Source organism: Vulpes vulpes, chromosome X, assembly GCF_048418805.1.
Source record: "Vulpes vulpes isolate BD-2025 chromosome X, VulVul3, whole genome shotgun sequence".
Classification (NCBI taxonomy): domain Eukaryota; kingdom Metazoa; phylum Chordata; class Mammalia; order Carnivora; family Canidae; genus Vulpes; species Vulpes vulpes.
In genome coordinates this window covers 71337348-71364225 of record NC_132796.1, presented here as the reverse complement: position 1 = coordinate 71364225, position 26878 = coordinate 71337348, and the positions used below count along the sequence as shown (strand labels likewise).

Sequence of the window (26878 nt, the reverse complement as noted above, 5' to 3'; positions counted from 1 at the left end):
TTTTAAAAAAGATTTTATTTGCCAGAGAGAGAATGAGCAGGGGGAGTGGGAGAGGGAGAAGCAGGCTCCCCATGCTGAGCAGGGAGCCCTATGTGGAGCTTGATCCCAGGACCATGGGTCCATGTTCTGAGCTGAAGACAGACACCCAACTGACTGAGCCATCCAGGCACCCCTAAGCAGTCATTTTCAAATTACCCAAGTACTCCTATAAAGTGTGAGGGGAAAGCTAACTTTGCAGTTAAGCTAACAGTGCCCCTGCCCCTACTTCAACCAAAGCAGCCTTTACCTGTCTTATGGACTCTTGCTTATGATTTCCAGAAAGAGTTTGGTTTAAAACAAGTAAACAAACAACTTGAAAAGCACTGCTGTAGACTGCTCTTACAGAATAATACCTCTCTATAAAACAAGAGGGAGATTTAGGGGGTCTGTGGGGTGAGTGGCACTGCAGAACTCAAGGGCTGAAGAAAAGCAGGGGTCAGGTGAAGATAACAGGATGGAAAAGGCTGTGGAAGAGATAGATAAAGAACAGAAGAGGAGGGTGGGGGGAAGTGGATAGGGGACATTGGTGATGACCAGGAAGAAGCATGGAGGTGAAAATGATCATCTCACAGGCTCATCAATCTGGACACTATCCAACTAGAAAAGCAAAACTGACTGCTAACTCTAGTGAGTTTTTCAGTAACGGGTAAGGGATTTGGTTAAATCACTTTCACCTTGACTAGATCATTGGATTTCCACAAAGACCCATCCAGTGTACATGTTTAAAGACAGCTTGTCCTTTAAAAAAAAATACTTTTCTCTCTAAAATCAAAAGATCCATGTTGAGATCACAACTAATTTGAATGTTCTGTTCATGGCTTATTTCACCCTGCTGTTTTCCCCATTTTAAATGTTGGTCCTTGATCCCTCTTTGGAAACTATAACTCCAAAGGAAGTGTTAATTTATTTTTAAAAAGCTTTTTAGCAAGAGAATGATGCAATAAATGTGACTAGTTATTAAGAGCTTAATTTATTTATGACCAAAAAAGTCAGCAGCAGAAAAATGAATCATGCTGATATCCTGTGGACATCTTGTTCATTTCATTTTTTTAAAAAAAAATCCTCTCTATTAAAAAAATTAATTATAAATAATGCTTTCAGTAACATCAAATGATACAGAAGTGTATAACTAAAATGTGAAAATTGCCCTCCCATCCCATTCCCCAGAGATAACCACTGTTAATAATTTTGGCATGGGGGCACCTGGGTGGCTCAGTGGTTGAGCATCTGCCTTTGGCTCAGATTGTGATCCCAGGGTCCTGGGATTGAGTCCCACATCAGGATCCCCACAGGGAGCCTGCTTGTCCCTCTGCCTATGTCTCTGCCCCTCTCTGTCTCTCATGAATAAATAAATAAATAAATAAATAAATAAATAAATAAATAAATACATCTTAAAAAAATAATTCTGGGGTGTGTGTCTCTTTAGATGCTCTGGCATAAGCTCATAAATGTATCAGACATACAGGTTTTGTTTTGAGGTAGGTACTATTTTTATTCACTTTTATATTTCCTGTATACAGTAAAATTTGCTCTTTTTTTGGTGTATCATTCTATGAGTTTGGATAGACACATACAGTAGCAAAGAGTTTTTTGTTTTAATTGAAAAAGGGATCACATCATAGATATTGGCTGGAAGTTGCTTCTTATATTTCAGATATCTTTCCATGTGAATATGTAACTAGTGATATGCTGGAACTAGCTCATTGCAATAGCCAATTATGTGCATCTCTTCCCACCCCTATATTTAATGGTGTTCAATGACATCCAATTGGTATCTTGAAATCTGCCGCGGTGGGAGTATTTACATCATGTAAATTGACAAATGCTGGAAATCAAGATTTCCCCTCTTCCCTGAAAGCTGGTTGTTAAACATTTACCACTCCTACTCCACTGCATATATAGCTTGCATCCTTTTAAGCACCTAACAGTCCGTGGCATTGATGGGCCATAATTTGTTTAATCATTCTGTAGTTATTTCTTAAATTTGTGCTTCCTCTAGGAAAATACAGAGAGTTATTTGATTCACCATGAAGCAGAGCAAATAAATGATAGAAGAAGCAATTTAAATTCATAGTCAGCGAGACATTAATGACGGCAGCAGTTGAGTTTGAACATCAGGTAGGGTTGATATTGAAAAGTGCACATTAAGTGGGATATTTCAATGTGCTGCAATGTGGAAAAAAGATGTCCTCTAAAAAGAATTTATCCCCATAGAGATAGCCCCTACAGAATATGGAACTGTGAAATTGTAGTCCTATCTCTTCCATTCACTTGCCGATTTTAGCTTTAAGAAACCTCTGTGTCTCAAGTCAGCAAGCTGTGCACACCAGTGTGGAAATGCAGGATTTTTGAGATGAGCAGAGAAAATTTACTCAGAAATGGAACAGAATGTCTCTTTCAAAAACAGTCAGAGCGTGACTCAGCAGAGGGAGAAAATACAGGTCATATGGAAGAGCCAGAAATGGAAAACAGTAGGGCAGCTTCTGTTCACTGCACTGCTTAACACTGTGAGCCATTAGGGATGTTAGGCAGATCTTGACTTGGCTTGATGTCACATTGCCCTGGGTTTAGGTGTCATATGGAAAAATAATTTTCGTGCTGGAGAGATTTTTAGAAACAGGAAAAGAAGAAGAAAAGGAGAGTTGGGGGGGGGGAAGGAGAGATTGTGAATTCTAACCCATGTTCTTCCTTTCTTCGAGTTGCTGATTGGCACACAGGTAAGTCTGGCCAATCAGCTAAAGTGAGACACAAATTGTCTGGCTGCTGCCACCACTTCTGCTGCTGATGTGAGATTGTTGCCCTCTGTAACTTGCAGTCCCAAGTACATGGAGCTGACTCAGAGACCAGTTGCACAGTCAAGTAGAGAAGCTGGATTTGACTACCATGGGATTGAGCATTGTTCTGTCCAGCCTATACCTAATCAAGCCTGTTTTGGCACTAGATACTTCTTTGAAGCACTCATTCCTTGTGTCCTTTTCTGGCAGCTTCTACTGCTGGATCAGATTGATCTTGATGTATGCTGTCTGGCCACCCATAAGTTTGAAATTCTGTTCTCAGAAGTTCTCCTTTCTCAGATCTTTACCTAAGCTGTTATTCATTTATTAAAGACATTTAAAAAATATTTTATTTATTTATTTATTCACGAGAGACATGGAGAGACAGGCAGAGACATAGGCAGACAGAGAAGCAGGGTCCCTGTGGGGAGCCTGATGCTGGACTCGATCCCAGTATCCTAGGATCATGCCCTGAGCCAAAGACAGATGCTCAACCACTGAGCCACCCAGGTGTCCCTATTAAAGATATCTCAAATATAAATGGTTAAATTTTTTATTGTTCATTTGGATGATTATGACATGCCTATAATTGCAACATTAGAAAATACAGAAGAGGGAATAGTCACCATCTGTAATTATACCTCTAAATATCTAATCTTTATTTAAAATGCAAATAAGAACATATACAATCTTCAAGGTTGTTTTACAAATGACAATAAAATAATAAATGGGCGTATTTTTAAAAGATTTTATTTATTTGAAAGGGACAGCAAGAGAGAGAACATGAGCAGGGGGGAGGGGCAGAAGGAGAGGGAGAAACTGACTTCTCAATGAGCAGGGAGCCCGACTCCGGGCTTGATCCCAAGATCCTGGGATCATGACCTGAGCCGAAGGCAGATGCTTAACCAACTGAGCCATTCAGGCACCCTAACAATTGAGTGTATTAAGCAAAGATACTTGTTGCAAAGTATCCATCGATGGGATGTATTTGTTAACGTGAAATTATTAAATCCTGTTCTTTTTCGTATTGTTAGATGTATAGTCAAATATTTCCAAGCCACTTGTCATGAGAATTTCTCAATTTGCTATTAAGTTCAGCAAATCTTTTGTCATTTTGCAAAGCAGAGAGCCTGGACCAAGTGTGCTGGCTACTGAAAAAAGGGTGAGGAAGATGCCGCCCTGCCCATCTCCAGGTCTCAGACAAGTGGACTAGGCTGTGCTCACCTACTAGATGATGAGATGAAGCAGCCTGATGGTCTCTTCTCTCATCTCTTCTAGTCAACATTGGCCTGGGCCCGAGCCTCTGCTCGCTGCCTGAATTTTAACAGCATGCTGATACTGCTTCCTGTGTGTCGAAATCTACTGTCCTTCCTGAGGGGTACCTGCTCTGTGAGTCCCAACTACTCCTAGGTCAACTTTCACATTAAAGACAAGAGACCCTGAACTCCTCCACAGTAGGACAACTGATACTTTCAAACCCTTAGGAATGGAAGTCAGGGGTCTCCTTTGGTAGCCAAGGTAGCCTACTGGCAAGCGTGGGTGGGTATTGGTATGCTTTGTTTAAGACATGTTACTGAATTTTATAATCTGCCCAGAGACACCTGACCTTGATCACTTTCCATTTGTAGTTTTGCAGGCGTACCCTGAGAAAGCAACTGGATCACAACCTCACCTTCCACAAACTGGTAGCATATATGATCTGCCTACACACAGGTGACTGAGGCAAACCACAAAACTGCAAGCTTGTGGGCATTCAGAGTGTAGTTTCATTCATCTCTGCATTTAGACATTCAAACAGTATGTATTGAACACCTGACACTATTTGTCAGGCACTATTGTAGGCCTATTTTCGTAGAACTTACATTTGATTATTTGGGGGAACAGAATGAGAATAGGAAAGATCTTGGTTCTCACTGTAATCAAGATTTATCGGGCACCTTCGGTGGACTCAGAATTCTGCTAGGCATTATACATAGAATTCTCCTTTGCTACTGGGGGCATGCTGCAATGATGCTTCTGAGACACCTTTCAATTCCTCTTCATCTTTCCATTTAGCTATTCACATCATTGCACACCTGTTTAACTTTGAACAGTACAGCAGAAGCCGACAGGCCACAGATGGATCCCTTGCTTCCATTCTCTCCACCCTGTCTCATCAAGGGAAAGAGGAAGATTCCTGGCTAAATCCTATGCAGTCCCCAAACATGGTGAGTTGACTCAATGGCTAAGCATCTGGGATCTGGCCATGAGTAGGAAGGGTATGATATGATTGGCACACATTGTGTCAGGCTGAAATTTCTCATTTCATAGACAGTGGAGTACGTGACATTTACCAGCATTGCTGGTCTCACTGGAGTGATCATCACGATAGCTTTGGTTCTCATGGTGACTTCAGCTATGGAGTTTATCCGGAGGAGTTATTTTGAGGTCTTCTGGTATACACACCATATTTTTATCATCTACTTCATTGGCTTAGGGATTCACGGCATTGGGTAAGGTCCTCAAACACTCATTCTCATGCTGCAGCCCCTGACCTTGCATAATTCTTTGTCCAAACTGTCCTTCTTTGTTTGTTTCAGTGGAATTGTCCGGGGTCAGACCGAAGAGAGCCTGAATGAGAGTCACCCTCACAGGTGTGCAGAATCTTTCAAGCAGTGGGATGATCATGACTCCCATTGCAAGCATCCCCGATTTGAAGGGCTCCCCGCTGAGGTAAGAACCCCACAGACAAGGATAAACTTTTGTTAGGAGTTGTTATTGTTGTTATTATTACTCTTATTATTGTTACTGTACTGAGTCCTGTGGAGGATATTGCTACAAGTCTCCTACCATCAAGGAACTCCAGTGTCACTGGCTAGGGAATTACCATTAGCAGGAGATCCTGTAGAGGAAGGACTGATGGTTATTGCATGTTGTGAGACCCTCTTCAAAGGTGATAATGATATCTCCCATTATTATAGTGTCTACCATGGGACAGGTTTGCTGTGTAATATGGATTATTTCATTTATACGTAGCAATAATCTAAGAGGTATTTTTTTTTGTCTCCATTGTGAGACAATAGGACTAAGATTCAAAGCAATTAAATTGTCAAGCTGTCACAGTAAGTAACTAGTGGAACTGCAAATCAAGCTCAGGCTTTGCACATTCCAAAGACTGTGCTCTTGACTACTGTACTACTGTACCAAAGCTTAGCTCTGAAATCCAGTCACTTTTCTTGAGGGGAAGAAAAGCATTCTTTTGGGCAGCCCAAGTGGCTCAGTGGTTTGGCGCCGCTGTCAGCCCAGGGCCTAAGCCTGATCCTGGGGACCTGGGATCGAGTCCCATGTCGGGTTCCCTGCATGGAGCCTGCTTCTCCCTCTGCCTGTGCACTGCCTCTGTGTGTGTGTGTCTCATGAATAAATAAATAAAATCTTTTTTTTTTAAAAAGCATTCTTCCCCCCCAGCTTTATTGAAGTACAATTGACAAAATTGTATATATTTTAAGTGTACAATGTGGTGACACATGCATGCCTTGTGAAATGACCACCATGATGAGATTAATTAACACATCCATCACCTCACATGGTTACCATTTTGCATGTGTGCGTGTGTGGTGAGAATACTTAAGATCTACTCTTTTAGCAAATTTCAGGTATGCTATAGTATTATCATCTGTAGTCACCATGCTTCACATTAGATCTTCAGAGCTTATTCATCTTATGACTGAAGACACATACATTTTGACCAGCATTTTTCCATCACTCCCCTACCTCCACTCCAGTCTTAGGTTCTGGTTACCCACCTTTCTAGTCTGTTTCTATATGAGTTCAACTTTTTTTTTTTTAAGATTTATTTATTTATTTATGATAGACATAGAGAGAGAGAGAGAGAGAGAGGCAGAGACACAGGAGGAGGGAGAAGCAGGCTCCATGCTGGGAGCCCGACAGGGACTTGATCCCGGGACTCCAGGATCGCGCCCTGGGCCAAAGGCAGGCGCCAAACCGCTGAGCCACCCAGGGATCCCAGTTCAACTTTTTTTTAAAGCGTTCTTGAAGTCAGCTTTCTTTGGTGTTATATGAACATGCTTGGAAATTATTATTAAATAGTGGACAGTCAAGAAACTGGGTTCCAGGGAACTCAAGGTGTGCCTTGGGATGATTATTATGGATATCATGGTTTACCTTTGCGTGCTTGTAAAATATGTTAGGTTGGAGGTATAAATGGAAAGGGAAGGTTGACTTGTGGTGTCTCAAAGTGCTCTGAGGGTGATTAGTCTTTAAATCAGTTGCAGAATTAAGAGCTATAGCTTGATCCTCATCTAAAATGAGAATAATATCTTAAAAAATCCCCTAAAGTTGGCATTTCAAATCAGTTGGGAAAAAATATATATCATTAAATAATTTTTTTAGGATAATAGGTTATACACCCAGGAAGAAAAGCTGAATCTTGATTCCACACTTTACACTAAAATATGAATCTAGATTGCATGGATCAAGGATTTAAGTGATAAAGAAAGGAAAAAAATCGTAAAAGCCCCATAACACCACGAGAATTTTTTTAAAATTAATTTTTATTGGTGTTCAATTTACCAACATACAGAAAAACACCCAGTGCTCATCCCGTCAAGTGTCCGCCTCAGTGCCCGTCACCCATTCCCCTCCAACACCCGCCCTCCTCCCCTTCCACCACCCCTAGTTCGTTTCCCAGAGGTAGGAGTCTTTATGTTCTGTCTCCCTTCCTGATATTTCCCAACATTTCTTTTCCCTTCCTTTATATTCCCTTTCACTATTATTTATATTCCCCAAATGAATGAGAACATACACTGTTTGTCCTTCTCCGATTGACTTATTTCACTCAGCATAATACCCGCCAGTTCCATCCACGTTGAAGCAAATGGTGGGTATTTGTCGTTTCTAATCGCTGAGTAATATTCCATTGTATACATAAACCACATCTTCTTTATCCATTCATCTTTTGATGGACACCGAGGCTCCTTCCACAGTTTGGCTATTGTGGACATTGCTGCTAGAAACATCGGGGTGCAGGTGTCCCGGCGTTTCATTGCATCTGAATCTTTGGGGTAAATCGCCAACAGTGCAATTGCTGGGTCGTAGGGCAGGTCTATTTTTAACTCTTTGAGGAACCTCCACACAGTTTTCCAGAGTGGCTGCACCAGTTCACATTCCCACCAACAGTGTAAGAGGGTTCCCTTTTCTCCGCATCCTCTCCAACATTTGTGGTTTCCTGCCTTGTTAATTTTCCCCATTCTCACTGGTGTGAGGTGGTATCTCATTGTGGTTTTGATTTGTATTTCCCTGATGGCAAGTGATGCAGAGCATTTTCTCATGTGCATGTTGGCCATGTCCATGTCTTCCTCTGTGAGATTTCTCTTCATGTCTTTTGCCCATTTCATGATTGGATTGTTTGTTTCTTTGCTGTTGAGTTTAATAAGTTCTTTATAGATCTTGGAAACTAGCCCTTTATCTGATATGTCATTTGCAAATGTCTTCTCCCATTCTGTAGGTTGTCTTTTAGTTTTGTTGACTGTATCCTTTGCTGTGCAAAAGCTTCTTATCTTGATGAAGTCCCAATAGTTCATTTTTGCTTTTGTTTCTTTTGCCTTTGTGGATGTATCTTGCAAGAAGTTACTGTGGCCGAGTTCAAAAAGGGTGTTGCCTGTGTTCTCTTCTATGATTTTGATGGACTCTTGTCTCACACTTAGATCTCTCATCCATTTTGAGTTTATCTTTGTGTATGGTGAAAGAGAGTGGTCCAGTTTCATTCTTCTGCATGTGGATGTCCAATTTTCCCAACACCATTTATTGAAGAGACTGTCTTTCTTCCAATGGATAGTCTTTCCTCCTTTATTGAATATTAGATGACCATACATTTCAGGGTCCACTTCTGGGTTCTCTATTCTGTTCCATTGATCTATGTGTCTGTTTTCGTGCCAGTACCACACTGTCTTGATGACCACAGCTTTGTAGCACAGCCTGAAATCTGGCATTGTGATGCCCCCAGCTATGGTTTTCTTTTTTAAAATTCCCCTGGCTATTCGGGGTCTTTTCTGATTCCACACAAATCTTAAAATAATTTGTTCTAACTCTCTGAAGAAAGTCCATGGTATTTTGATAGGGATTGCATTAAACGTGTAAATTGCCTTGGGTAACATTGACATTTTTACAATATTAATTCTGCCAATCCATGAGCATGGAATATTTTTCCATCTCTTTGTGTCTTCCTCAATTTGTTTCAGAAGTGTTCTATAGGGATCCCTGGGTGGCGCAGCGGTTTGGCGCCTGCCATTGGCCCAGGGCGCGATCCTGGAGACCCGGGATCGAATCCCACTTCGGGCTCCCGGTGCATGGAGCCTGCTTTTCCCTCTGCCTGTGTCTCTGCCTCTCTCTTTCTCTCTCTGTGTGTGACTATCATAAATAAATAAAAATAAAAAAATTAAAAAAAAAGAAGTGTTCTATAGTTTTTAGGGTATAGATCTTTTACCTCTTTGGTTAGGTTTATTCCTAGGTATCTTATGCTTTTGGGTGCAATTGTAAATGGGATTGACTCCTGAATTTCTCTTTTTTCAGTCTCATTGTTAGTGTATAGAAATGCCATTGATTTCTGGGCATTGATTTTGTATCCTGCCACGCTACCAAATTGCTGTATGAGTTCTAGCAATCTTGGGGTGGAGGCTTTTGGGTTTTCTGTGTAGAGTATCATGTCATCGGCGAAGAGGGAGAGTTTGACTTCTTCTTTGCCAATTTGAATGCCTTTAATGTCTTTTTGTTGTCTGATTGCTGTGGCGAGAATCCAGTACTATGTTGAACAGCAGTGGTGAGAGTGGACATCCCTGTCTTGTTCCTGATCTTAGGGGAAAGCCTCCCAGTGCTTCCCCATTAAGAATGATATTTGCTGTAGGCTTTTCGTAGATGGCTTTTAAGATGTCGAGGAAAGTTCCCTCTATCCCAACACTCTGAAGGGTTTTGATCAGGAATGGATGCTGTATTTTGTCAAATGCTTTCTCTGCATCTAATGAGAGTATCATATGGTTCTTGGTTTTTCTCTTGCTGATATGATGAATCACATTGATGGTTTTACGAGTGTTGAACCAGCCTTGTGTCCCGGGGATAAATCCTACTTGGTCATGGTGAATAATTTTCTTAATGTGGTGTTGGATCCTATTGGCTAGTATCTTGTTGAGAATTTTTGCATCCATGTTCATCAGGGATATTGGTCTGTAATTCTCCTTTTTGGTGGGATCTTTGTCTGGTTTTGGAATTAAGGTGATGCTGGCCTCATAGAACGAATTTGGAAGTACTCCATCTCTTTCTATCTTTCCAAACAGCTTTAGTAGAATAGGTATGATTTCTTCTTTAAACGTTTGATAGAATTCCCCTGGGAGGCCATCTGGCCCTGGACTCTTGTGTCTTGGGAGGTTTTTGATGACTGCTTCAATTTCCTCCCTGGTTATTGGCCTGTTCAGGTTTTCTATTGCTTCCTGCTCCAGTTTTGGTAGTTTGTGGCTTTCCAGGAATGCGTCCATTTCTTCTAGATTTCCTAATTTATTGGCGTACAGCTGTTCATAATATGTTTTTAAAATCGTTTGTATTTCCTTGGTGTTGGTAGTGATCTCTCCTTTCTCATTCATGATTTTATTAATTTGAGTCTTCTCTCTCTTCTTTTTAATAAGGTTCGCTAATGGTTTATCTATCTTATTAATTCTTTCAAAGAACCAACTCCTGGTTCTATTGATCTGTTCCACAGTTCTTTTGGTCTCGATTTCATTTAGTTCTGCTCGAATTTAAATTAACTGTCTTCTTCTGCTGGGGGTGGGGTCCATTTGTTGCTTTTTCTCTAGTTCCTTTATGTGTAAGGTGAGCTTTTGAATTTGAGTTCTTTCCAGTTTTTGAATGGATGCTTGTATTGCGATGTATTTCCCCCTCAGGACTGCTTTTGCTGCATCCCAAAGATTTTGAATGGTTGTATCTTCATTCTCATTAGTTTCCATGAATCTTTTTAATTCTTCCTTAATTTCCTGGTTGACCTTTTCATCTTTTAGCAGGATGGTCCTTAACCTCCACATGTTTGTGGTCCTTCCAAACTTCTTGTTGTGATTAAGTTCTAATTTCAAGGCATTATGGTCTGAGAATATAGAGGGGACTATCCCGATCTTTTGGTATCGGTTCAGACCCGATTTGTGACCCAGTATGTGGTCTATTCTGGAGAAAGTTCCATATGCACTTGAGAAGAATGTGTATTCAGTTGAGTTTGGATGTAAAGTTCTGTAGATATCTGTGAAATCCATCTGGTCCAGTGTATCATTTAAAGCTCTCGTTTCTTTGGAGATGTTGTGCTTAGAAGACCTATCCAGGGTAGAAAGAGCTAGATTGAAGTCACCAAGTATAAGTGTATTATTATCAAAGTATTTCTTGAGTTTGGTTATTAATTGGTTTAAATATTTGGCAGCTCCCACATTCGGGGCATATATATTGAGGATTGTTAAGTCCTCTTGTTGGATAGATCCTTTGAGTATGAGATAGTGTCCCTCTTCATCTCTCACTATAGTCTTCAGGGTAAATTTTAATTTATCTGATATAAGGATGGCAACCCCTGCTATCTTTTGAGGACCATTTGAATGGTAAATGGTTCTCCAACCTTTTATTTTCAGGTTGTAGGTGTCCTTCTGTCTAAAATGAGTCTCTTGTAGACAGCAAATAGATGGGTCCTGCTTTTTTATCCAGTCTGAAACCCTGCGCCTTTTGATGGGGTCATTAAGCCCGTTCACGTTCAGAGTTACTATTGACAGATATGAGTTTAGTGTCATCATATCTATTCAGTCCTTGCTTTTGTGGATTGTTCCACTGAACTTCTTCTTAAAGGGGAATTTTAAGAGTCCCCCTTAAAATTTCTTGCAGAGCTGGTTTGGAGGTCACATATTCTTTCAGTTCCTGCCTGTCTTGGAAGCTCTTTATCTCTCCTTCCATTTTGAATGAGAGCCTTGCTGGATAAAGTATTCTGGGTTGCATGTTCTTCTCATTTAGGACCCTGAATATATCCTGCCAGCCCTTTCTGGCCTGCCAGGTCTCTGTGGAGAGGTCTTCTGTTACCCTAATATTCCTCCCCATAAAAGTCAGGGACTTTTTTTTCTCTTGCTGCTTTAAGGATCTTCTCCTTATCTTTGGAATTTGCAAGCTTCACTATTAAATGTCGAGGTGTTGAACGTTTTTTGTTGATTTTAGGGGGGGATTTCTCTATTTCCTGGATCTGAATGCCTGTTTCCCTTCCCAGATTAGGAAAGTTTTCAGCTAGGATTTGTTCAAATACATATTCTGGCCCTCTGTCCCTTTCTGCGCCCTCGGGAACCCCAATTAAACGTAGGTTTTTCTTCCTCAGGCTGTCATTTATCTCCCTTAATCTATCCTCATGGTCTTTTAATTGCCTGTCTCTTTTTTCCTCAGTTTCCCTCTTTGCAATCAACTTGTCTTCTATGTCACTCACTCGTTCTTCCACCTCGTTAAGCCTCGTCGTTAGGACTTCTAGCTTGGATTGCATCTCATTTAATTGATTTTTAATTTCTGCCTGATTGGATCTAAATTCTGCAGTCATGAAGTCTCTTGAGTCCTTTATGGTTCTTTCTAAAGCCACCAGTAGCTGTATAATAGTGCTTCTGAATTGGCTTTCTGACATTGAATTGTAATTCAGATTTTGTAACTCTGTGGGAGAGAGGGCTGTTTCTGATTCTTTCTTTTGAGGTGAGGTTTTTCTTCTAGTCATTTTGCTCAGTGCAGATTGGCCAAAAATAAGTTGTATTGGGAAAAGGAGAAAAAGAGAGAGAAGGAAAGAAAAGAGAAAAAGAAAAAAGAGAAAGAAGAAAAAAAAGGGGGGGAAGAAGAAAAAGAGAAAGAAAAAGAAAGAGAGGAGAGAAAAAAAAGGGGGGGGGGAAGCAATCAGAAATCAAGGAGAAAGAAAAAAAAAAAACACAAACCAAAACCAAAACAAAAAAACAAAAACAAGAAAACACGGGGGAGTATCTTCCGATTCTGTATACTTTTAGTCCCTTGACTTCCCCTGGAACTGGTCCGTCTAGCTGGTCTTCTGCGGGAGGGGCCTGTTGTGCTGATTTTCAGGTGTTAGCACTTGGGGGAGCTGCTCTGCCCCTGCCTGGTGCAGGGCTCAGTGGGGGTTGTTCACCCCGTGAGGCCCCGGGAGGAAGCCACAGTGGCGGGGGCAGCTCTGGGACCCTGGAGTCAGCTCCCGCAGTAGCTCCGGGGCTCTCCGTCTGCAGGGCCTGGGGGCTCCCGGGCGGGGCCGCTGATCTGCTCAGCTCGTGGCAGGAGCGTCCTCGCTGTCCTGGGCCCTCCCGGCCTCTGCCTGTCCCGGGGGGAGGCCGGATCCTGGGCTGTGTCCCGGCGCCCTGTGCTCCGGAGCCTGCGCTGTTGGATTCGCGCTCCCGCCCCGCAGCCCCCTCCGCGGAGCCGCCGGCCGAGTCACTCAGAGCTGCTCCCGGAGCCGCGCCGCCCCCTCCGCGGAGCTTCTTCCTCCGCCCGAGCCGCTGCCGCTGAGCTGCTCCCGGAGCCGCGCAGCCCCCTCCGCGGAGCTTCTTCCTCCGCCCGAGCCGCTGCCGCTGAGCTGCTCCCGGGGCCACGCAGCCCCCTCCGCGGAGCCGCCGCACGAGCCCCTCCGAGCTGCTCCCGGAGCCGCGCCGCCCCCTCTGTGCGGAGCTTCTTCCTCTGCCCGAGCCGCTGCCGCTGAGCTGCTCCCGGAGCCGCGCAGCCCCCTCCGCGGAGCTTCTTCCTCCGCCCGAGCCCCTCCGAGCTGTTCCCGGAGCCCCGCAGCCCCCTCCGCGGAGCCGCCGCCCGAGCCCCTCCGAGCTGCTCCGGTCCCGCCGAGCGCTGCAGCCCTTAGGGAGCTCGGCGCATCTCCCCGGGGCGCAGTTCCTCTGTTACTGTCCCAGGGAGCCCGAGGGCATCCCCGCCTTTCTGGGGACCCTGCTCCAATTCCCCGGGAGGCCTTTCCGCGGGGAAGGTTGGTGCAGCTCCTGCTCCTCCGGGACGGGGCTCTCCTGTCCTGGGGACACTCGCCCCGGCCTCAGCCCGGCTCCTCGCGGGGCCCCTCCCCCTTGGAGGCCTTTTGTTTCTTTATTTCTTTTTTCCCGTCTTCCTACCTTGATAGAAGCGCGAACTCTTCTCACTGTAGCGTTCAAGCTGGTCTCTCTTTAAATCTCAGGCCGAATTCGTAGATTTTCAGGATGATTTGAAGGTTTTCTAGGTAATTTGTTGGGGACAGGTGACTTGGAGACCCTACTCCTCCGCCATCTTGCGTCTCCCCCCGAGGAATTTTTTTCTAATATTGGAGGAGTAACAAAAATATTTCCTTAATAAGATTTAAAAAGACCTTAAAGCCAGAAAAGAAAGTAAAATAAATTTGAATAAATATATATTAAAATGTATTATATATAAATTTTTAGTTTTTATTTACATTTCAGTTAGTTAACATACAGTGTAATATTAGCTTCAGGTGTGCAATTTAGTGATTCAATACTTCCATACAACACTCGGTGCTCATCACAAGTGCCCTCCTTAATCCCTATCACCTATGTCACTCATCCCCCTCACCTAGCTCCCCTCTGATAACCATCAGTTTGTTCTCTATAGTTAAGTCTGTTTCTTGGTTTTTGCCTCTCTCTCTTTTTCCTATGCTCATTTGTTTTGTTTTTTAAATTTTACATATGAATAAAAGCATATGGTATTTGCATTTTTCAGACTGACTTATTTCCCTCAGTGTAATGCTCCCTTGCTCCATCCACGTCTTGCAAATGGCAAGATTTCATTATTTTTTATGGCTGAGTAATATTCCATTATACTACCTCTTCTTTATCCATTCAAAAGTCGATGGACATTTGGGCTTTTTCCTTAATTTGGTTATTGTGGATAATGCTGCTATAAACATTGGAATGCATGTATTCCTTTGAATTAGTATTTCTGTATCCTTTGAATAAATACCTAATAGTGTAATTGCTGGATCATAGGATAGTTCTATTTTTAACTTTTTGAGGACCCTCCATACTGTTTTCCAGAGTGGCTGTACCAGTTTGCATCCCCACCAACAGTGTAAGCAGGCTCCCCTTTCTCTGCATCCACGCCAACACCTGTTATTTCCTGTATTGTTAATTTTAGCCATTTTAATTGGTCTAAGGGGATATCTCATTGTAGGGTTTTTTTTCCTGACTTGGAATATTCAGGATCTTCTGTATTTAGTAAGTTTCCAGATCACTGTAGATCTGTCTCCACCCTCCTTAGTAAAACTCTGTCCATGGCTTGTTTCAGGATCAGTTTCAGTATTGAATCGGACTTTCCCAATGGTTTCTATTTGGCTGTTTATTCTTCCTTTCTCACATTTCTATAGGATCATGTTATCATCAATGGCCATTGTCACCACTTTCTCCAGTCCACTGTCTCTCCCTTCTAGTCCCTCATATAATGTTGCATTGACCTTTGGTGATGGATTTAGTCCAACACTCACAGCTCTTGCCAATTCACTATGATTTCTGTTTATTCAGCTTCCACTTCCACATTTTCTTCGACTCTCCTTTAGATTCTTCTCAATATTTTCTCATTCTTTTTTTTTTAATTAATTTTTTAAAAATTTTTATTTATTTATGATAGTCACAGAGAGATAGAGAGAGGCAGAGACACAGGCAGAGGGAGAAGCAGGCTCCATGCACCGGGAGCCCGACGTTGGATTCGATCCCGGGTCTCCAGGATCGCGCCCTGGGCCAAAGGCAGGCGCCAAACCGCTGCGCCACCCAGGGATCCCATATTTTCTCATTCTTATAACAAGTAGAATAATTTTGCTCATGAAAGGTCTGGAATTCTGGATATTTCATGCACTGGAATAGCTGTTGGCTTCTGTGCTGCGTGGTGAGGATATTCTGAATGCACTCGCATTCCACATGTACTGGCTATACCTGGCAGTCTGAGGCCAGAGCTCTTCCTGTAGCTGCCACCATCATCTCCGAATTCTGTTCCTAAACCTCACTAACAGCTCCAGAGAAATGAGAGATAGGTGCTGCAGATATCACCCTGGGTCCTGGTCCCCACCTTAGGCCATGCAGTTCCCCTTACCACGGCCACACGACACAGCCAGAAGCTGGCGGAAGCTGGCTGCTTCTGACCTCTCCTCATTGTAGTTTTGATTTGCAGTTCCCTGATGGGGAGTGATGTTGAGCATCTTTTCATGTGTCTGTTAGACATCTGTGTGGCTTCTTTAGAAAAATATCTATTCATGTCTTCTGCCCATTTTTTGACTGGATTGTTTGGTTTTTGGGTGTTGAGTTTGGTGAGTTATAAATATATTTTGGATACTAACCTTTCATCAGATATGTCATTTGCAAATATCTTTTCCCATTCTGAAGGTTGCCTTTTAGTTTTGATGATTGTTTCCTTTGCTGTGCAGAAGTGTTTTATTTTGATGTAGTTCCATTAGTTTATTTTTACTTTTATTTCCCTTACCTCAGAAGACATATCTAGAGAAATGTTGCTATAGCTGATGTCAGAGAAATTACTGCCTGTGCTCTATTCTAGGATTTGTATGGTTCCTTTTAGGTCTTTAGTCCATATTTTTAGTTTATTTCTGTGGACAGTATAAGAAAGTGGTCTAGGTTCATTCTTTTCCATGTTATTGTCCAGTTTTTCCCAACACCATTTGTTGAAGATACGTTTTCCATTGGATATTCTTTATTCCCTGGTTGAAAATTAATTGATGATACAGTTGTGGGTTTATTTCTGGGTTTTAAAATTCTGTTCCATTGATCTACGTGTCTATTTTTCTGCCAGTACCATACTGTTTGATTACTACAGCTTTGTAATACAACTTGAAGTCTGGAATTGTGATATCTCCAATTTTGTTTTTCTTTATCAAGATTGCTTTGGGTATTCAGGGTCTTATCTGGTTCCATGTAAATTTTAGGATTGTTTGTTCAAGATCTGTGAAAAATGCTGTTGGTATTTTGATTAGGGCATTAAATCTGTAGATTTCTATGGGGAAAATGCACATTTTAACAATATTTGTCTTCCAATCCATGAGCATGGAATGTCTTTCCATTTCTTTGTGTTGTCTTCAATTTCTTTCATCAGTGCTTTATGGTTTTCAGAGTACAGGTCATTCACTTCTTTGGTTAACTTTATTCTTAAGTATTTTATTATTTTTGGTGTAATAGTAAGTGATGTTTCTTTCTTTTTTATAAAGACTTTATTTATTCATGAGAGGCCCAGAGAGAGGGGGGGGGGGCAGAGACACAGGCAGAGGGAGAAGCAGGCTCCATGCAAGGAGCCCGATGTGGGACTCGATCCTGGGACTCCAGAATCACGCCTTGAGCCAAAGGCAGAAGCTTAGCAGCTGAGCCACACAGGCATCCCTGATGTTTCTTTATTATCCTTCTGATGCTTCATTGAAACATTTTAAAAAGATTATTTATTTATTTATTTATTTATTTATTTATTTATTTATGAGAGACACAGAGAGAGAAAGAGAGGCAGAGACACAGGCAGAGAAAGAAGTGAGCCCCATGCAGGGAGCCTGATCTGGATGAAAGATCTAAATGTGAGACAAGAATCCATCAAAATCCTAGAGGAGAATACAGGCAGCAACTTTTTTGAACTTGGCCACAGCAACTTCTTGCAAGATACATCTATGAAGGCAAGGGAAACAAAAGCAAAAACGAGCTATTGGGACTTAAACAAGATAAAAAGCTTCTGCACAGCAAAAGAGACAGTCAACAAAACTAAAAGGCAACCTACAGAATGGGAGAAGATATTTGCAAATGACCTATCAGATAAAGGGCTAGCTAGCATCCAAGATCTATAAAGAACTTATTAAATTCAATAGCAAAGAAAAACAATCCAATCATGAAATGGGCAGAAGACATGAACAGAAATTTCACAGAGGAAGACATAGATATGGCCAACAAGCACATTTGAAAATGTTTTGCATCACTTGCCATAAGGGAAATACAAGTGAAAACCATAGTGAGATACCACCTCACTCCAGTGAGAATGGTGAAAATTAACAAGACAGGAATCCACAAATGTTGGAGAGGATGTGGAGAAAGGGGAACCCTCCTGCACTGTTGGTGGGAATGTGAACTGGTGCAGCCCCTCTGGAAAACTGTGTGGAGGTTCCTCAAAGAGTTAAAAATAGATCTGCTCTACGACCCAGCAATTGCACTGCTGGGGATTTACCCCAAAGATACCAATGCAGTGAAACGGCAGGGCACCTGCACCCCGATGTTTCTAGCAGCAATGTCCACAATAGCCAAACTGTGGAAGGAGCCTTGGTGTCCATCAAAAGATGAATGGATAAAGAAGATGGGCCCGGGTGGCTCAGGGGGTTAGCACCACCTTCGGCCCAGGGCCTGATCCTGGAGACCTGGGATCAAGTCCCATGTCAGGCTTCCTGCATGGAGCCTGCTTCTCCCTCTGCCTTTGTCTTTGCCTCTCTCTCTCATTAATAAATAAATAAAATCTTAAAAAAAAAAGATGTGGTCTATGTATACAATGGAATATTACTCAGCCATTAGAAATGACAAATACCCACCATTTGCTTCAACGTGGATGGAACTGGAGGGTATTATGCTGAGTGAAGTAAGTCAATCGGAGAAGGACAAACATTATATGTTCTCATTCATTTGGGGAATATAAAAAATAGTGAAAGGGAATAAAGGGGAAAGGAGAGAAAATGAGTGGGAAATATCAGAAAGGGAGACAGAACATGAGAGACTCCTAACTCTGGGAAACGAACGAGGGGTAGTGGAAGGGGAGGTGGGCAGGGTGACGGGGTGACTGGGTGATGGGCACTAAGGGGGGCTCTTGATGGGATGAGCACTGGGTGATATGCCTATATGTTGGCAAATCAAACTCCAATAAAAAATACTAAAAAAAGATTATTTATTTATTTATTTATTCGAGAGAGAGAGGGGGAGAGAGAGACACAGGTGGAGAGAGAAGCGAACCCCATGCAAGGAGCCCGATGTGGGACTCAGTTCCCGGGTCTCCAGGATCACGCCCTGGGCCGAAGGCGACGCTAAACCGCTGAGCCACCCAGGCTGCCCCGAAACATTTGTTTTTAAAAAAGCTCTATGGTATACCATTTTTGTCAATTTTTTTACATGATCATTTTTAATGACCTTGATGGCTTTATGCAAAGCGAAATAAGTCAGACCGAAAAAGACAAATACTGTATGATTGCACTATATGTGGGATCTTACTTTAATGAACGTAGCTCATAGAAACAGAAAACAGATTGGTGTTTCCAGAGGCAGGGGGTGGGAGAGTGGGCAAAATGGGTGAAGGTGGTCAAAAGGTACAAACTTCCAGTTATAAGATAAATAAGTCATGGGTATGTTGTGTATAGCATGGTTACTATAATTAATAATACTATATTGTATATTTGAAATTTGCTGAGAGTAGATATTAAAAGTTCTCAGCACAAGAAAAAATTTTTTGCAATGATGTATGGTGACATCTATTAGCTATACTTATTGTGATCATTTTGCAACATATACAAATGTTGAATCATTATGGTGTGCACCTGAAACTAATATATATGTCAATTATATCTCAATACAGAAAAATAAATAAAAATAAAAATTTAAAAAGACAGTTGGGTATTGGCAAAAAAATCTGTGTAGTTTATCATTTTTGTCATTTTTTCTTAGTAAATGATATGGCCATTCCTATATTGTATACTTTGGGCATGCCTTAATTATATCTTTATGGTCTATTTACTAGAAGTGAAATTTCTGGGTCAAACAGAAGGAATGCTTTCAAGGCTGTTGGGATGTATTGCCAAATTGCTCTCTGGGAAGATGCTACTAATTTGTCCCTCCATTGGCTGCACATATGAGTGTGCCCATCTCTCTGCATCCCAGTTAATAGTGGGCATTATTGTTTAATGTTGTTTTCTAATCTGAGAGGTTAAAATGCTATTTTGGTTTAATATTAGTTTCTCTTATTACTTCTGAGGTCAAAAGTTTTTACCACATTGTTATTGGCCATTCATATGTGTATGTGTGTGTATATATCATTAAATATATATATCATATATCATTAAAAACGTATATGTATATATGTTTTTATCTGAAGACATGGGGAATTTTTCCCAAATAAGGAGTAGCATCAAATTGTATAATTCCCACTGTCAAGTTCACCTGCCCCATTTCTGCCCCTTTCCTCCCTGGAGATACCCAAGAAGTTGTTTGCCTGAAATGGCATAGAAGACCTCATTCTATACAGCTCCAATGTGTCACACTGAAGCAATTGTGCAAAAAAGGACATGACTTAGCATTGCTAGGAAATACATTTTTAGTAGCTCCTGTGCATATGGAAGCAATCTGCTACCTTTGAGAGGATCTCAGGATAGAAATGCTGCTTTAAAAAATGTAGAAAAGATAAAAAGTGTATTACTATGTTAGGTGTTTTGAGCACCTGAGAAAAGAAGTGATGTATAAATAAATACCAAGTTTTATAGATTGTTACCAATAGTATCAGCCACTCACACTTTCCCTTCTTTGTTAGTTTGTTTTGTTTTTAATCATCTGCTTCCATGTCATGTCTATCTTCTCTGTTGGTTTTTCAGATTGGACAAATTGTCCTGGAAGACTGTCTTGGAGTCTTAAAATTGAAATGTATATATAATTTAAGAATTAAGAATAATATGCATTATATGTATAATTACCACATATTTTATTTCTGTACTTTTGCTTCCTGGTAAGACTTGTAAAACTTCAGGAAACGATCTGCTTTATGAGTAACAGATTAGCAAACAAAACCATTGTAATTTATTCCTTTCCATTTCCGTCCTCAAGATTTGGTGAAATTAGTGGCTTAATAATGATACATATCAGAGAACTTGATAAATATTATTATTAGTAGTATTAATATTAGTATTAGTATTTTAAAAAAGATTTTATTTATTTATTCATGAGACACACACACACACACACACAGAGGCAGAGGCAGAGACACAGGCAGAGGGAGAAGCAAGCTCCATGCAGGGAGCCCAACATGGGACTCAATCTGGGGTCTCCAGGATCACACCCTGGGCTGAAGGCAGCGCTAAACCGCTGAGCCCCTCGGGCTGCCCTCGATAAATATTATTGAATGAAGAAACGAACTGCAACACATATGAATCCTCAATAAGAGATTAACATGTAACCTCATTCTTTATTCTTTCTTTGCAGTCTTGGAAGTGGATCCTTGCACCAAGCGTTCTTTATATTCTTGAAAGGATTATCCGATTTTACCGCTCGCAGCAGAAGGTTGTGATTACCAAGGTAAAGAATATGCTCTTTCTGGGGTGCCTGGCTGGCTCAGTGGGAGGAGCGTGTGACTCTTGATCTTGGGGTCATGAGTTCAAGTCTCAAAAGGGGTGTAGGAATTACTTTTAAAAACTTTATTTTTTAAAAAAAGGTTTTATTTATTCGTTTGAGAGAGAGCAAGCGAGAGAGCAGGAGCTGGGGAGCAGAGGGAGAGGGAGAATCAAGCTCCCTGCTGAGCAGGCAGCCCAACGTGGAGCTCAGTGCCAGGACTCCAAGATCATTACCCAAGCTGAAGATGACACTCACCTGATTGAGCCACCCAAGCATCCCTTAAAAAAAAAACTTTAAAAAAGAATATGCACTTGGGGCACCTGAGTGGTACAGTCAGTTAAGTGTCCAACTCCTGGTTTTGGCTGAGGTCCTTATCTCAGGGTTTTGGGATGGAGCCCTAAGTCAGGCTCCATGCTCAGTACAGAGTCTGCTTGGGACTCTCTGCCCCACCCCCAACCCTGGCTAAAAGAAATAAATAAATCTTTTTTAAAAAGTTAAAAAAAAAAAGGAACATACAGTTTCCTCTAGCTGTGATAAGAGTTCTTTTCTTCCTGCTTATAGGACTAGATTGCCATGTTGTCGCCCTGAAGGGAACAAAAAAGAATCAGGGGCAACATACTTTAGTTCCTCCAGTGCTGGAAAGAACTTTGGGGGAAGAGAGTTTGGCAGAAATCATCAGCATGGTTCTTTGTCAGAGGCTGTAAACAGGTGGCCTGGGTGAGCCCACAGACATGCTTTGGTTGGCCCCCACACTGATGGTTCAGAGAGTTGAATTGGTTGCTAACAGCTTCTGCCCCCTTTAGAAAGGACTTCTGCTCACAGTTCACCACCATCACCAGCACCCCCCACCCCGCCACTTGAATTTGCCTCCTTTGGCCTCTGTGCTTCGTTCATAGGTTGTTATGCACCCATCCAAAGTTTTGGAATTGCAGATGAACAAGCGTGGCTTCAGCATGGAAGTGGGACAGTATATTTTTGTTAATTGCCCCTCAGTCTCTTATTTGGAGTGGCATCCCTTTACTCTGACCTCGGCTCCAGAGGAAGATTTCTTCTCCGTTCATATCAGGGCAGTGGGGGACTGGACAGAAAATCTCATAAGGGTTTTTGAGCAGCAGTGTTCACCAATTCCCAGGTAGGTCCCTGAGAGCAGCAGAGACCCAGAGGCTTCTGCAAGAGGTGATTCATTGTTGAACCTTATGTCTGGTGCAATAGAATATGATTAAAATAAACAGGCACTAAAGGAGCCATGGGAACAGCTATGTCCTGGGAGAATGTTTGAGGTTGGGGGTGGAGGTGAGACTTCACTTGCCCATTGTCTTCTGTCTGTTGCCAGGATTGAGGTGGATGGTCCCTTTGGCACTGTCAGTGAAGATGTTTTCCAGTATGAAGTGGTTGTGTTGGTTGGAGCAGGAATTGGGGTCACCCCCTTTGCTTCCATCTTAAAATCTATCTGGTACAAATCTAGGCATGCAGATCACAACCTTAAAACACAAATGGTAAGTCCGTTATGCTACTTTTAATCTGGTCTGGGCCTGAAAGATCCATTGCTTTTGTGACTTTTAGCTCTTTACAACTGATAAAAGAGTAACCATACCTGGAGCTATGAGAGTGAGTGATCACTACTCTCTGCCAAGGCATCCATTTCTACAGATTCATCATAAGAATGGGGTCTTCATTTTCAATTTTGAGTTTAAAATTACCTTAAACCAAAGGATGTTGGAAGTCTTTTTCCTTAAGGGAAGTTGTAAGAACTCTGGACATTCATGCCACTCTGTACATCTGATTTTTCAGGTCACCTGTAGACTTGACCAACAAATATAAAGTATATATAATAATTATGTCACCACAACGTACAGCTTAAAGACACTTAATAAGGCTATTTTCTCTCTTGCTGATTCCAGATCTATTTCTACTGGATCTGCAGGGAGACAGGTGCCTTTGCCTGGTTCAATGACCTGCTGGCTTCTCTGGAACGTGAGATGGAGGAATTAGGCAAAGTGGATTTTCTAAACTACCGTCTCTTCCTCACCGGATGGGACAGCAATATTGTAAGTTCAAACAACACATTAATTCTGATGTTAGATGTGAGATGAATGTCAGACAAGGTCATGCATGCTGATTGGAAATAGTTATTTCCAGTGCCCTCACCCTTATCCCAAGTTTAAAAGTGGCTGAAGGAAGAGTAGCTGTCAGGACCTGCTTACTCTAACTTTTATTTCTTTGACTTCAGGCCAGTCATGCCACATTAAACTTTGACAAGGCCACTGACATCCTGACAGGTCTGAAACAGAAAACTTCCTTTGGGAGACCCATGTGGGACAATGAATTTTCTACAATAGCTAATGCCCACCCCAGGTAAGTGTATTCTCTTCTAGTTAGTTGAGTTTTCAGAGATAAGGTTTAGGAAAGATATCGCAGCATCCTGGGAAAAAAGATCTCTGGGGCAGAAACTATTTGCACCATTCTCGGATTCTTGCATACAGCTGAAAAAAAATTCATCTGAGAATTAAGCCAAATAAGGGTGGTGACCTTGTAATGGATGAGATGTTTCCTGTCTCTACAAGTCCCCATTCAAACAGTGAGGCAAGGAGACTCAGTTCCCATTAGCATTACCAAATAAAATGGAAAATTGGAAAAATTCAAATGTATCATTTCTGGCTTCAGTAATTCCTACTGCAAGTAAGAAAGGTTTGGAGTATATTGTCTAGTTAACTGATGACCTGAACTCAGTCTTTCAGAAGAGCTTTGAGACATGCTTGAGCATATAGGAAAACCTGGTGCCACGAAACCAGCCATTCCAATGGGAAGGAGATTAAGGTGATCATTAGATAAGTTCCTGGGACAAGTTGGCAGCTGAAGATCAATTCAATTCCACAAACATTGGTTACCTTCTATAAGCTCAGCATTCACTATTCTAGAAGGTTTGGAGGTTGAAAGAGAAATAGGATATGGTTCTTGCCCTCAAGGAGCACACATTTTAATAAGTGATGCATACAATCAATTCAAAACAGAATGATGCACTCCATGAAACAGATACATAGACATGGAGGGAAGGAAAGTCTTTGTCCAGGGGTGATCAGGGCAGGGTTCATGAAGGCAGTGGTGAGAACACTCAGTCACTTAGATTCAGATGATTCTGGGTGCTAATGCTAGTTCTGACACTCCATTTCTGAGACCTTGAGCTAGAAAGTCCTCTGATTTTCTGAGTTCTTATCTATAAAATGGGAATTATATTAGTAAATGCCTTCTCTCCTCACTTGAAAAATGGTTATAAACAGTTAAGCAATACATACTGAAAAATGCTCTGGAAACGGTAAAGCAGGGGACACCTGGATGGCTCAGTGTTTGAGCATTTGCCTTTGGCTCAGGTCATGATCCCAGAGTCCTGGGAATGAGTCCTGCATCAGGGAGCCTGCCTCTCCCTCTGCCTATGTTTCTGCCTCTCTCTATCTTTCTTTCATGAATAAATAAATAAATAAAATCTTAAAAAAAACCAGTAAAGCAGCATTTGAACAAAAGAGATTATGCTAATTATTGTGTTGAGCTGACCATAGTGAAGGAGTGGCAATAAGAGTTGGTAAGGAAGGGGAGAAATTGTAGGAGAGTTCCTCCACATTGCTTGTGGGAATGTGAAATGGTGTAGCATTTTGGAAGAACTCTGACATTTCCTCAAAATGATAAACATGGAGTTACCATGTGACCCAGCAATTTCATTCCTAAGTATGTACCCAGGGGAATTGAAAACAGCCTTTGCTATCTACCCAAAACCTTGAACATGAATGCATATAGAATAGCCAAAAAGTAGAAATAAGCATCCATCAGCAAATGAAGGGATAAACAACATATAGTATATCCATACAGTGGGATATTATCCTGTTATTAAAAAGGAATGAGAGGGATCCCTGGGTGGCTCAGTGGTTTAGCGCCTGCCTTTAGCTCACTGCGTGATCCTGGAGTCCCGGGATCGAGTCCCGCGTCGGGCTCCCGGCATGGAGCCTGCTTCCCCCTCCTCCTGTGTCTCTACCTCTCTCTCTCTCTCTCTCTCTGTGTCTATCATGAATAAATAAATAAATCTTAAAAAAAAGGAATGAAGTACTGACACGTGCTATGGATAAACCTTGAAAGTAGCACGTTAAGTACAAGAACCAGATGCAAAAGGCCACACATTACATGATTCCATTTATATGAAATGTTCACAATAGGCAAATCTAGAGAGAAAAAGGAGATTTGATTGTCTAGGGCTGGGAGGAGGTGGTTGGGAGGACATGGGGAGTGATTGACTGCTAATGTGTATGGGGTTTCTTTTGGGGATGATGAAAATGTCCTCAGATTAGGTAGGGGTGATGGGTGCACAACTTTGTGGCTATACTAAAAGGCATTAACTGTAGCAGTGCCCAGGTGGCTCAGTAGCTTTAGGGCCTGACTCTTGATTTCGGCTCAGGTCATGATCTCAGGGTCCAGAGATTGAGCCCCAAGTCAGGCTCCACACTGAGCATGGAGCCTGCTTAAGATTCTCTCTTTCCCTCCCTCCATCCCTCCCTGCCTGCACTCTCTCTCTCTAAAAAAAGCACTAAGTGCACACTTTAAAAAGATGAATGTTGTGACACATGAATTCTTTCTCAAGTCAAAAAGGGGAGAGGAAGGTATGAGAGAGGGAAGGTGAGGGTGAGACTCAGTGCACAGTTAGAAAGCTTATTCTTGGCAAGAAGGCTCATCACCTCCTCAGTGTGAGAATTTTGAAGTGGGGAAAGATGCACAATGGATGGCTAGCACATATTCACTTGCTATGTGCCAGGCGTTTTTCTAATTGCTTTACATATGCTTTTCATTTAAACCCCAAAGCATGGTCACCTGGGCGGCTCAGTGGTTGAGTATCTAGATGCCTTTGGCTCAGGTCATGATCCCGGGGTCCTGGGATTGAGTCCTGCATTAGGCTCCCCGCAGGGAGCCTGCTTCTGCCTCTGCCTATGTCTCTGTCTCTCATGAACAAATAAATAAAACCTTAAAAAAATAAACCTCAAACAACCCTGTGAGGTGGGTACTATTTTTATCCTCATCTTACATGGGATAAATCTGAAAGAGAGGTTAAAAGAAACTTGCCTGAAGTCACACCGCTGGGATAAGTGTCAGGGATGGTTATTTCAACCCAGATAGCAGGGCTCAAGGGTCTAGCACTTAAACCTCGACATTGCACCGTATCTTCTGAGTATCTGTTCTTGATGGAATAGGCAAGGCTTGCAGCTGAGGACAAGGCCTAAGAGCAGAATAGGTAAGGAAACTACCATGAAGAATGTGAGCGAGTCAACAGCTGAATATGCAAGGTCGTTGGGAAAAGTAGAGGCCTAGCAGAGGCAGGTTCTCCATCCTCACTAGCATAGAAGCTTTTGCTGTATTCTAGCCCTTACGATTGTTCTATTCCCGCAGGTCTGTGGTGGGAGTCTTCCTATGCGGTCCTCAGACTTTGGCAAAGAGCCTGAGCAAATGCTGTCGCCAATATTCCAGCCTGGATCCCAGGAAGGTTCAATTCTACTTCAACAAAGAAAACTTCTGAATTACAGGAACAAGGATGATCATCTGCATTTAGTCTCTCCTCTGAATCTCTAGCAACTTACTTGGTTTGATCGGGTTGGGACAGCCATTTAAGCTCTGACTCCCTGGCACCCTGTTTTTGACTGGATTCAACTTGGACATCACTGATTTTCATGAAGTCATGATAAT

General features: G+C 42.0%; 1 protein-coding gene across 3 annotated transcripts in view; it reads left to right on the top strand.

Moving 5' to 3' along the window:
- The window catches only part of NOX1 (NADPH oxidase 1), a 32729-nt gene extending 6018 nt beyond the window's left edge, over positions 1 to 26711 (top strand). Inside the window, exons 3-13 of one of the 3 annotated variants that reach the window (XM_026006473.1) lie at positions 4092 to 4202; positions 4442 to 4526; positions 4869 to 5020; positions 5124 to 5305; positions 5393 to 5525; positions 21032 to 21124; positions 22057 to 22292; positions 22494 to 22656; positions 23062 to 23208; positions 23391 to 23515; positions 26585 to 26711. In XM_026006473.1, coding sequence (XP_025862258.1) covers positions 4092 to 4202; positions 4442 to 4526; positions 4869 to 5020; positions 5124 to 5305; positions 5393 to 5525; positions 21032 to 21124; positions 22057 to 22292; positions 22494 to 22656; positions 23062 to 23208; positions 23391 to 23515; positions 26585 to 26711 — 1554 coding nt within the window. The remainder of the gene's footprint in view (positions 1 to 4091; positions 4203 to 4441; positions 4527 to 4868; positions 5021 to 5123; positions 5306 to 5392; positions 5526 to 21031; positions 21125 to 22056; positions 22293 to 22493; positions 22657 to 23061; positions 23209 to 23390; positions 23516 to 26584) is intronic. The other 2 variants (XM_026006474.1, XM_026006475.1) reach the window with 2 other exon arrangements.
- Positions 26712 to 26878: the final 167 nt, after the last annotated feature.